The 13,108-nt window shown below is 42.0% G+C and overlaps 1 protein-coding gene across 2 annotated transcripts in view; it reads left to right on the top strand.

Moving 5' to 3' along the window:
- The window catches only part of tbxas1 (thromboxane A synthase 1 (platelet)), a 157,983-nt gene that overhangs the window by 97,023 nt on the left and 47,852 nt on the right, over positions 1 to 13,108 (top strand). For both annotated transcript variants that reach the window (XM_043708955.1, XM_043708954.1), the window contains one exon: positions 2,296 to 2,625. In XM_043708955.1, the coding sequence (XP_043564890.1) occupies positions 2,296 to 2,625 (330 nt within the window). The remainder of the gene's footprint in view (positions 1 to 2,295; positions 2,626 to 13,108) is intronic.

Raw genomic sequence — 13,108 nt, 5'->3', positions numbered from 1 at the left:
CATGCATTCGCCCACTCATTCAACTTGTCCCAATCACGCTGAAGTGTCACTGCATCCACCTCACAGTTCATCCTCCCACCCTTTGTGCCTTCTTCAAATTTGGAGATATTACATTTGGTTCCCTCATCTAAATCATTGATGTATGTTGTGAAAGCTGAGGTCCAAGCACTGAACCCTGTGATAATCCATAAGTCACTGGTTGTTACTTGGAAAAATACCCATTTATTCCTACTCTTTGTTTCCCATTTGCCAATTAGTTCAATATCCATACCAGTAGACTATACCCAATGCCTTTCATATTACTTGTTAATCTTTTATGTGGGACCTTTTTTGAAAGTCTTCTGAAAGCCCTAGTAGACAGCATCCAATGGCTCAGGCAAAAGTGAGGACTGCAGATGCTGGAAATCAGTGTCAAGATTAGAATGGTGCTGGAAAAGCACAACAGGTCAGGCAGCATCCGAGGAGCAGGAAAATCGACGAATGAACCTTCATTCCTGATGAAGGGCTTTTGCCCAAAACATGGATTGTTCTGCTCCTCGGATGCTGCCTGGTTGGCTGTGCTTTTCCAGCGCCACTCTAATGTAGACTCAGCATCCAATGGATCCCCTTATCAACTTTGTTATTTCCATGCTTCAAAGATTCTAGCAGATTTATCAAACATGATTTCCATTTTGTAAATCCATGTTGACTCTCTCCTTTCCTACCACCGTTTTTCAAGTGCTCTACTATTAAATCATTTATCATGGTCTCTTAACATTTCCTCAACTACTGATGTCAGGCTAATAGTCTATAATTCACTGTTTTCTCTTTACTTCCTTTTCTAAATAGTGAGGTTATGTTAGCTACCCGCCAACCCATATGATTATTCCAGAGTCTATAGAGTCTTGAAAGATGACCACCAATATATTCACTTTTTCGAGGGAACTTTCTTTAAGTACTCTGGGATAATGATTACTAGACCTGTAGATTTATTGGCCTTTAATCCCAACAAGTTAAACAGTAAATCCACAAGGTATAGAATCAGAATTAAGCTATTCAACCCATCAAGTCTGCTCTACCATTTGATCGTGGCTGATGATGTTTCTCAACTCCATTTCTCCTGCCTTTTCCCTGTAACCTTTGATCCCCTTACTAATCAAGAACCTATCTACTTTTGTCTTAAAGACGCTCAGTGACTTGGCCCCCCAGAGCCTTCTGTGGCAATGAGTTCTACAGAGTCACCACACTCTGGCTGACAAAATTGCTCCTCATTGCTGTTCTAAGGTTCATCTCTTCACTTGAAGGCTGTACCCTGTGGTCCTAGTCTCTCCTAGTAGTGGCAACAGCATCTTTATGCCCATTCTATCCAGGCTTCTTAGTATTCTCTAAGTTTCAATGAGATCCTCCCCTCTTCCTTCTAAACTCCATCAAGTGCAGACCCAGAGTCCTCTACCACTCCTTAAATGTCAAGCCCTTCACCCCCAGATCATTCTTGTGAATCTCTTCTGGATCCTCTCCAAAACCATTAGTGTGCTTTGAAAGTTATAGTTTGCATAGAATGCTGACTTCTCTGGCACAATTGGACACGCGGGAAATATTTTTTAATCATGGATATCTCCTTCATTCCTGAAATTAGCCACAATGTTATACAGTTTCATCCTGCACCCAGGAGTCAATTCTTCATTCAAGATTTTGAATAGTGAAGTTTAGGAGGCTGGTTGTCTGCGTAGGATATCATTAGATGAGGTCACTGTGGTCCTCACCCAAAGTCCACACAATGGACGTTCCCATCGGAAATCTTGCAGATGAGTGGGAGCCCTAAGCCCAGGGAAGCGTGTAACTGCAATTGCTGCCCCAGCTCAACTATCTTACACCAGGGCTAATGGAAAACAGAACCTGAGATCTGCTGGTTCTCCATGCCTTGGCACTATAGTGGACACAGTATTTGCTCAGCAGGTCATCAGGGAGAGATAATGAAAATAAATGCACTTGACTATCAACAAGACCAGAGAAATGACCAATGTTCAAAATCTGAAGTAGATAATTCAAGACCTGAGGCTTGAAAAAAGGCATAGAATTTACAGTACTAGATCAAACCATTTCATGTTGGTGTTTAAGCTAATCAGATGTCTTTGAGTGTTTATCCAGAAAGAATACCGTTCACTTTTTATGTTGCAAACTTACTGTATATTTCCGACATTTCCAGTCTCATACCTAACATAGATCTGCTTTTCTGTGCCAACATCCCTTTTGGAATGGTGGCTTTCAACATTGCTATGTGAGAGGTATTAACGAGTTGGTATTTGTGTCTTACAGAGACGCAGAGATTTCCTGCAGCTCATGCTTGATGCCCGGATATCCACTGATTACACTACTATGGAGAAATTCGATATTACCAATTCCAGTGGTCAAATCGAGGAGTCTCCCGAGACAGAGAATGCAAAGGACATGACCAAGTCAAGCCCAGCTAAAGTCCAGAAGAAGATCCTTAGTCTGGATAAAATTTTGGGACAGGCATTCATTTTCTTTGCAGCAGGATATGAAACTACCAGCAGTACTCTAGCCTTTATTTCTTACCTGCTTGCCACCCATCCTGAGAGCCAGGAGTTGCTACTAAAGGAAGTTGATGAATTCTATGAGTCTCACGTAAGTCCAGTTTGATTTTTGTTTCTGACATTCAGCTGTTTACAATTCCTGCATGGTCTTGCCCTATCTCTGTAACCTCCCCATGATCTAACCCTCTAAGAATTGTTTCTGCCAATTCTAGTCACTTGTACACCCCCTATTTGCTTTACTGCATGGGTGTTAATTGTGCTTTCAGCTGCCAATGTCTTAATCTCTGGAATTCCCTCTCTAAACATCTTCACCCCTTCCTCCTTTCGGGTGTCAAATGTTTTCTCCAATGAAACATATTAAGACCTTTTACTGTGTTAACTATGTGTCAAGATATCTATAACCTAGTACTTCTTTGTCAGTTTCTTTGTGCCTACAATTATAGTAGCGACTTGCCCAGGAATATTTTAGATCCACCTGAGTGAGCATGGATTCAGGCGCTGTTTCGAAAAATGACACCAATGACACTGCAGCACTGGAGCATCGGCTTATATTGTGTACTCGGTCAGACACCCAACAGCATTTAGACAGTTGGAGGCTCTAATTCTAAAAGTAATTAGAAGTTAGTTCTGTTTTGAACTATTTACTGAGGTGTAAATATTCCATTTTCCACGATGGGACACTTTAAAATCTGTTCTCCAGTGACTGGTAATTTTTTTTTTGTTAGTGGTAAGGATGTTCATTTAAATCCAGGTTGATTCAGCAGATTTCCCTTGCATGAGTAAATGACAGCAACTATTAATATATCTGAGTGGGACACACAGTTAGAGCAAATATGCAGGCTGACAACAGCTGAGTGCTGATTGGACAAGCGTGTGCATTAAAAATAACAGCTGTAAATGTCCCAGAGGTAAATGAGTTAAAGGACACGTGGCCAGCTCAACATTTTCAACACAAGGGCTACCAAGTTACAGGGATAGTTGACTAAATTACGTTCAATTAGGCAAAAGCAAATTACTGTGGCTGCTTAAAATCTGAAATTGAAATTGAACAAGAAAATGCCAGAAATACTCAGCAGGTCAAGCAACAGCTGTGTAGAAAGAAGCAGAGTTAATCTTTCAGGTTGATGACCTTCCATCAGGTTTACATGGGTACATTTCTGGAAAGATTAGAGAGTTTCAATTGTCGTTCCTATGTTTGAAGCTGTCCATGTCCTTGCCTCTATTAAAGCTCACATCCTCCGTCCCCATAACCTGCCCTCCCCACAATGCCTTCGACCTCCACATTGGCATCTGTTTCAACTCCAAATCCTGGAATTTCCTCTCTTTAACCTCTCTGCTGCTTCAAGTTCTTTCTTTCTGTAGCACTCTCTGTTTAACCAAGATTTTTGTCATCCCTGCCTAATGCCTCATTGCCATGAAGAACTCTCAAATGTTTCCTCACATGAGATGCACAAAAAAGTAAGTTGTGGTTGGTGGTTGTAAAGGATTGCAACAAACATCGGGTAATTTGAGATTGAACTGGTAAGGAGGGACAGTATTCCTCCCATGATTCTTCTTAAAAGTCCTTATGAATTCCCTTCTCTGTTTAAGCATTCAGTAAGAGGGGGATCTCCGTCATAAAACAAATTATCAGGAGTGCATGGAAAAAGAAAAGATTTTGTAAATAGAATAGAATTTAATTCAACCTTTATGTAGTTGGGTCAAATAATTTAGAATACCTGTAAACAGAAACCTATATCCAGAAACTAGGAGCAACATTCCACAACATCTACCTGCATCCATTCCAACAGAGTATTTCTGTATTCAAACAGCACAGAAATACTGTCTGCTCCAAACAGAATTCTCGAACAAAAGCAGATGTAAGGAAGGACAATGAGTTTTATACTGGGATAATCCAGATTTGTAACTCATGGTCAGCTGCTGAAACTATGTGTCAAGATATCTATAACCTAGTACTTCTTTGTGCCGACAGTTAGTAGCGATTTGCCCAGGATATTTTAGATCCACCTGACTGAGCAGTTGTATCAGCAGAGGAAAGTGTTTATTCGTAGAATCCCTACAGTGTGAAAACAGGCCATTTGGCCCAACAAGTCCACACCAACCCTCCAAAGAATAACCCACCCAAACCCATTCCCTGATCTGATTACTCTACATTTCCCCTGACTAATGCACCTAACCTACACATCCCTAAACCCTATGGGCAATTTAGCTTGGCCAATCTACCTAACCTGCACATCTTTGGACTCTGGGAGGAAACCCACACAGACATGGGGAGAATGTGCAAATACCACACAGACAGTCACCTGAGGCTGGAATCAAACCCAGGTCTCTGGCGCTGTGAGGCAGCAGCGCTAACCACTGAGCCACCATGCCGCTGTTTTCCACTCTCCAGTCAAAAAAGAAGTTTTGATCCTCAGTATCAGGTAGTCAACCCAGATAGCCCCATCAGATTCTGTTTCCTATCAGTTCCCCTAACTATGCTGTCATTTCTTTGTTTGTCCTCCCACATGAACAGCACTCCATTCCATGGTGCATTGGTCAGTTCATTAATTTTACCTGCAGTCTGTGCCCACATCCATAGTGGGAGCAACACCTCATAGCTATTGGACAAGGCATCTCTGAAAATAAATTCTGGATCCCCATGTGTTCCTAGCCCTCCTGTCCCTGACAATGGACTAAATTTAATACATATTAATTTAAAGGGTGTGACTGCCTCCTGAAACAGTGTCCAGGTATGTTTCTCTCTCTCCCAGCTGGGTCGCATTATCCACAGCTCAACCTCCAGCTCATCAACTCTGAGTTAAAGTTCCTCAAAAAGTATACACTTACAGTAGAGATGATCACTGCAGATTACACTGGTATCCATCCGTTCTCACATACCACAACTACAACACATTACCTACTCATTCATCTCTACATTGTACTTAATTTATTAATTTGAGTGTTAATTATTTCAGAAATGAGTTTTCTAGCAATACTCTTCAGAATAGATAACATCACCTGATTTAAATCACTTATCACCTGCCTTTGTGGGAAATCTTATCTCACTGACTTGATATAGGTTTTTGAAGAAAGGAGATTGATGAAGCAGAGCAGTGGACATTGTCTGTCTGGACTTCAGCAAGGCATTCAATAAGCTTCCACATAGTAGTCTGGTTAGCAAGGTTAGATCACAAGGAATCCAGAGAGAGCTAGCCAATTGGATACAAAATTGCCTCGAAGGGAGGAGAAAGAGGGTAGTGGTAGAGGGTTGCTTTTTGGACTGGAGGCCTGTGACCAGCGATGTAATGCAAGGTTTGGTGCTGTGTCCACTGCTTTTTGTCATGATATAAATGATGTGGATATGAATATAGGAGGTATGGTTAGTAGATTTGCAGATGATAGCACAATTGGTGGTTTGGTGGACAGCAAAGAAGGTTACTTCAGAGTTCAGGGACTTTGATCAGATGGGCAAGTGGACAGAGACGTGGCACACAGAGTCTAATTTAGACAAATGGATGGTGCTGCATTTTGAGAAGGCAAATCAGGGGGGGACTTATACATTTAATGGTAATGTCCTGGGGAGTGTTGCAGAGCAAGAGATCCTGGAGTGCAAATTTATAGCTCCTTGAAAGCAGAGCCGCAGGTAGACAGGGTGGTAAAGAAGGCATTTGATATGCTTGCCTTTATTGATCAGTGCATTGAATATAGGATTTAGAAGGTCATTTTGTGGCTGTACAGGATATTGGTAAGGCCACTTTTGGAATGCGGTATTCAATACTGGAATCCCTGCTATAGGAAAAATATTGTGAAACTTGAAAGGGTTCAGAAAAAATTTGCAAGGATATTGCCAGGTTTGGAGGATATAGGGAGAGGTTGTATAGGCTAGGGTTGTTTTCCCTGGAGTATCGGAGGCTGAGGGGTGATCTTAAAGAGGTTTATAAAATTATGAGGGTCATGGATCCGGTGAATAGACAAGGTCTTTTCCCTGGCTGGGGGAGTGCAAACATAAAGGGCATAGGTTTAAAGTGACAGGGGAAAGATTTAAAAGAGACCTAAGATTTTGAGCCATAGAGGTATGCAGCATGGAAACAGACTCTTTGATCCAACTCATCCATGTGGACCAGATATCCTATTTGCCAGCATTTGACACATATTTCCTCTAAACCCTTCCTATTCATATTCCCATCCAGAAGCCTTTTATATGTTGTAATTGTACTAGCCTCCACCACTTCCTCTGACAGCTCATTCCATACACGCATCACCCTCTCTGTGAAACAGTTGCCCTCAGGTCCCTTTTATATCTTTACCCTCTCACCCTAAACCTACGCCCTCTAGTTTTGGATTGCCCCCACACCCGAGAAAAGACCTTGTCTATGTATCCTATCCAAGTCCCTCATGGTTTTGTAAATATTTGTAAAGTCATCCCTCAGCCCTTGATGTTCCAGGGAAATTAGCCCCAACCTATTCAGCCTCTCTGTCTAGCTCAAACCCTCCAACCCTGGCAACATGCTTACAAATCTTTTCTGAACCTTTTCAAGTTTCACTACATCTTTCCAATAGGAAGGAGACCAGATTTGAATGCATTATTCCAAAAGCAGCCTAACCAATGTCCTGTACAGCCACAACATGACCCCACAACTCCTATACTCAAAGCACTGACCAATAAAGGAAAGCATACCAAGTGCCTTCTTCGTAATCCTTTCTACCTTCAACTCCACTTGCAAGGAGCTATGAACCTGCACTCCGAGGTCTCATTGTTCAGCAACACTCCCTAGGACCTTACCATTAAGTGTATATATCCTGGCCTGATTTGCCTTTTTAAATGCAGCACCTCACATTTATCTAAATTAAACTCCATCTGTCACTCCTCGGCTTATTGGCCCATCTGATCAAGATCTCTTTGTAATCTGAGGTAACCTTCTTCGCTGTCCACTACACCTCCAATCTCGGTGTCATCTGCAAACTTACTAACTGTACTTCCTATGTTCACATCCAGATCATTTTTTTAAAAATTATGAAAAGTGGTGAAACCTGCACTGATCCTTGTGGCGCATGTAAAAGGCATCCGGATGAATACATGAATAGAAAGGGTTTAAAGGGATATGGGCCAAATGTTCACAAATGGGGCTAAATCAATTTATGATATCTGGTCAGCATGGATGAGTTGGTTCAAGGGTTCTGTTTCCATGCTGTACATCTCGAACTCTATGACCTGCTTGTCATACTTTTCAAGCAATGTTACGCTTTAGTTCTAACAGATCGAAGTGTGTTGAAGGGTCTCTTTGGGGCCAGTTTTTATCTCCTGCCATTGCTGCCCTTCTCAGACAGGTGATGCTGATGTGGTGCACACTCATTTGAGTCTAGATGGGGTGGAGAATGGGGCTGTGAAATAAGGGCTTTGTAAGTAAATTCCATCCAGACATGTCAGATACTTGTCAAGTTAATTTGCGGCATATAAGCATCCATGTCAAGTAGACTGGGGAATCAGACTTATCAGAGGGATCGGTGCAGGGTCCCTTATTGTTTGAAGAAGGTGTGAGGTTACAGGTCATCTGGGGAGATCAGTGGCAGATGGAATTTAACTCAGATAATCATGAAGTGTAAAACTTGGGAAAAAGGAACTAGTGAGTACTCAATGTATGGTAAGACACTAGAAAATTCAGAGGAACCGAGGAACCTTGGGATGCTTGTCCACAGATCCCTGAAGGCTGCAAGACAATACAGTTAGTTAAGAAGGCATGCAGGATATTTGCCTTTATCGTCAAGGCATAGGTTATAAGAGCAGGGAGGTTATTTTGAAGCTGTACAAAATGTTGGTTAGGCCACTGCTGGATGAATGTGTGTGGCTCTAGTGAAAGCACAATGTGAAGGATATGATTGCACAACCTTTAAAAATTAATTGCATGAGCACTTGAGATATCATAACATTCAAGGCTGTGTGTCAAGTGCTTAAAAGTGGGACTTGTGTAGATTAAGAGTAGTTATCGTCAGTGTGGACTTCATGGGCTGAAGGGCCTCTTCAGTGTTATATGTTTCTGTGGGAAGATGTTCAACTTTGCACGATTGTGGTTTGGGACAAATATTGTAGGATTTTACCATTTTTGGACCTGCATTTTTCTACCTCCTAAGAGGCGAGAGAAGAAATTGCAGGGGCTCTAGCTAATATTTTTGTATCATCGTTAGCCACGGGTGAGGTCCCAAATGATTGGAGGGTAGTGAATGTGGATGTAGGTTTGCTCACTGAGCTGGGAGGTTCATTTCTAGATGTTTCATCACCCTACTAGGTAACATCTTCAGTGGGCCTCAGGCGAAGCAGTTTACATGATTCCTGCTTTCTATTTATATGTTTGGGTTTTCTTTGGGTGGTGATGTTATTTCCTGTGGTGACGTCCTTTCCTGTTCTTTTTTTCTCAGGGGTTGGTAGTTGGGGTCTAACTTGATATGTTTGTTGATACAATTCTGGTTGGAGTGCCATGCTTCTAGGAATTCTTGTGTGTGTCTCTGTTTGGCTTGTTCTAAGATGGATGTGTTGTCCCAGTCGAAGTGGTGTCCTTCCTTATCTGTATGTAAGGATCATAGTGAGAGAGGGTCATGTTGTTTTGTGGCTAGTTGGTGTTCATGTATCCTGGTGGCTAGTTTTCTGCCTGTTTGTCCAATGTAGTGTTTGTTACAGTTATTGTACGGTATTTTGTAAATGACAAAGTGAATGTTGTGCTCTTATTCAAGAAGGGCTGCAAAAAAGTACTGGGAACCATACACCAGTAATCTTAACATCTGTGGTAGGTAAGTTACTTGAGAAGATTCTGAGAGATAAGGTATACATGCATTTGGAAAGACAGTGTTTGATTAGGAGTAGTCAGCATGGCTTTGTGTGTGGGAGATCATGCCTCATACATTTGTTAGAGTTCTTTGATGAACTGACCAGGAAGGTTGACGAGGGCAGGGTGGTAGATGTAGTCGATTTGGATTTCAGTAAGGCCTTTGTTAAGGTTAGACATTGTAGGTGTTCTTGAAAGTTAGATCGCATGGAATCCAGGGGGAGCTGGCAATTTGGATACACAATAGTGGAAGGATGCTTGTGGGGCTGGAGACCTGTGATGAGTGGAGTGCCTCAGGGGTCAGTGCTGGGCCCATTGCTGTTTGTTATCTATATCGATGATTTGGATGAGAATGCACAAGGCATGATTAGTAAGTTTGCAAATGACACGAAAATAGACGGTAACATGGACAGTGAGGAAGGTTATCAGATATTGCTTTACGACCTTGATCATCTTGGGAAGTGGACCAAGAAATGGCAGATGGAGTTTTATACAGATGCGTGTGAGGTCTTGCATTTTGGAAAGTCAAATTAAAGTAGGAGTTTCCTGGTGAATGGTAGGGCTTTAAGGAGTGTAGTGGAACAGAGGGACCTTGAAGTTCAGGTGCACGGTTCTCTGAAAGTGGAGTCACAGGTAGACAAGGCAGTAAAGCAGGCTTTTGGCACACTGGCCTTCTTCGGTCAGGGTATTGAGTATAGAAGTTAGGAAGTTATGTTGCGGTTGTACAGGACGTTGGTGAGGTCGCACTTGGAGAATTGTATTCAGTTTTGGTCGCCTTGCCATAGGAAGGATGTTATTGAATTGGAAAGAGTCTAGAAGAAATTTACAAGGACTCAACGGTCTGACTTATTGGAAGAAGTTGGACAAGCTAGGACTTTTACCCTTAAAGCATAGGAGACCGAGAGGGGATCTTATAGAAGTGGATAAGATCATGAGAGGCATGGATAGAGTGAATGAACTCGATCTTTTTCCCACTGTTGGGGAATCGAGGACTAGAGGGCATCAGTGTATGGTGAGAGGGAAAGAATAAAAAGTAACCTATGGGGCAATTTTTTACACACAAAGGATGGTACGCATATGGAATGAGCTACCAGCCAAAGTGGTTGAGACGGGTACATTAATAATATTTAAAAGATATTTCGACAAATAGATGGATAGAAAAAATTTAGAAGGATGTGGGCTAAGTGCGGGAAAATGGGGTTAGCATGGATGGACATTTTGGTTGGCGTGGACCAATTAGGGCCAAGGGGCCTGTCTCCTTACTGTAGGACTCCATGACTTCTATGACTAAATACTTTTAAAGTAATTTTCATTCTCTCAACTGAAGTTAAATTCCTCTCAACATAATGGATGATATTTGAAACCTTACTCTTCATGTTATGACACACAGCTAAGAGTGTCTGTCTGCAAATTTGTTACACATGGTTCAAACCATCAGCTACGCTTTGCACTGATTCCTCAATAATAATTAAGATCGTGCTGACATTTCTAACACACTGCAAATGTTATTACATCAGTTGATAGTTCAAGTATTTCTGCTAGCTAATTAAATTGGATGCGTAGTTTCAATTGGAAGTTACTTAATTAGACGCCATATAGAGTATTGAACCTCAAATTGTAAATCAGTTGTGACCGTTGGTTCCCCAGTTGTGGTCCTTCTTTTTGCTAAACATCAAACCATCTATAAGAGTAACTACGAGAGCTGTCACTTTTAACACTTGTTTATAAGACATATTTCTTTTCAAAATCAGGGATGATGTTGGGGGAACGTATAAATACTTCACCCAGTTTGAGCATTCAGCATTAGTAACAAGCACTGTCATAGTTAGATGCCAAAGAAAGTGTTAACACAACAATATTTTGATTCACACTACTTTTACAACACTTCCTATCTCTATCTGTTATCATTTTGAATGTAACAGCACTGAAAGAGGCTATTTGGCCAATCACTCCTCTGTTAGGCATAGTACAAAGAACAAAAAACACTACAGCTTAGGAATAGTGCTTCGCTAACCAAGACTGTGCCAAAGTATGATGCCTTTCCAAAGTAAAAACCTATCACCTTCACATGGTCTGTATCCCTTTATTCCCTGCTATTCGTGCATCTGTCAAGGTGCATCTTAAGCATTGCTGTTGTAGCTACCTCCATCACCCTCTCTGACAGCACATTCCAGGCACTTACCACTCTGTGTTTAAAAAAAACTGCCTCTCACATCTTCTTTAAATTTACCCCCTTTTACCTGAAATCTATGTTCCCTCAAAACTGACGTTTCTCCCCGGGATGAAGATGTGGAGGTGCCGGTGTTGGACTGGGGTGAACAAAGTCAGAAGTCACACAGCACCAGCTTATTATTCAACAGATTTATTTGAAATCGCAAGCTTTCAGAGCGGTAATCCGAGATGACCTCTTCTGATGAAAGAGTAGCGCTCCGAAAGCTTGTGATTTCAAATAAACCTGTTGCACTATAACATTCTGGTATCACTCTGGTATCGAGTGATTTCTGACTGGGAAAAAGACTCTTAAATATCCATTCTGTCCATGCCGCTCATAATTTTGTAAACATCTGTCAGGTCATCCCTCATCCTTCAACGTTCAAGTGAAAACAAACCAGGTTTGTCCAATCTTTCCTCATAGAATCCCTACAGTATAGAAACAGGCTCTTCAGCCCAACAAGTTCACACCAACCCTCTGAAGAGTAACCCACCTGGACCCATTCACCCTACCCTATATTTACCTCTGACTAATGTACCTAAACCACAAATCCCTGAACACTCTTGGCAATTTAGCATGGCCAATTCACCTGACCTGCACGTCTTTGGTTTGTGGGAGGAAACCACACAGACAGTCACCAGGGCTGGAATCAAACCCGGGTCCCTGGCACTGTGAGGCAGCAATGCTAACCGTTGAGCCACCTTGCCGCCCATAGCTGGCAACATCCTGGTAAACCATTTCTGTACCCTTTTCAAAGCCATCCATATCCTCTGACAACCAGAGCTGTACACATTATTCCAAAAATGGCCTATGCAACATGAATATGGATAACCCTGGGAATTAAAGACCAGCCAGTCTTATGTCAGTGGTGGGCAGATTATTGGAGAGGATTCTAAGAGACAGGATTTATGATTATTTGGAAAAGCGTAACCTGATTAGAGATAGTCAGCATGGCTTTGTGAGGGAAAGGTCATGCTTCACATTTATTTCTTTGAGGATGTAACAAAATATGTTGATGTAGGTAGAGCATTGGATGTGGTGTATCAGGTTTTAGCAAAGCGTTGATAAGGTTCCCCATGGTAGGCTCATTCAGAAAGTAAGGAGGTGTGTGATACAGGAAAATGTGGCTGTCTGGATACAGAATCAGCTGGCCCATAGAAGACAGAGAGTGGTCGTCGATGGGAAGTATTCAGCCTGGAGCTCAGTGGCCACTGATGTTCTGGAGAGATCTGTTCTACCACCTCCCCTCTTTGTAGTTTTATAAATGACTTGGACGAGGAAGTGGAAGGGTGGGTTAGTAAGTTTGCCAATGACATGAAGATTGGTGGAGTGGTGGATAGTGTGGAAGGCTGTTATAGGTTGCAGCAGGACATTGACAGGATGCAGAGCTGGGCTGAGAAGTGGCAGATGGAGTTCAACCTGGAAAAGTTGAACTCCATCTAGGAATCCGATTCACTAGAGAGGAAGAAAAGGACAACCAACTCCCATTCCTAGACGTGAGGGTACAGAGAACACCAAACGGAGAATTCACCACTAAGGTATACAGGAAAGCCACACACACA

The sequence above is a fragment of the Chiloscyllium plagiosum genome, chromosome 19 (genome assembly GCF_004010195.1).
Source record: "Chiloscyllium plagiosum isolate BGI_BamShark_2017 chromosome 19, ASM401019v2, whole genome shotgun sequence".
In the NCBI taxonomy this organism is placed as follows: domain Eukaryota; kingdom Metazoa; phylum Chordata; class Chondrichthyes; order Orectolobiformes; family Hemiscylliidae; genus Chiloscyllium; species Chiloscyllium plagiosum.
Note: the sequence above shows the minus strand (reverse complement) of the source record. Positions and strands in the feature narration are given on the sequence as shown.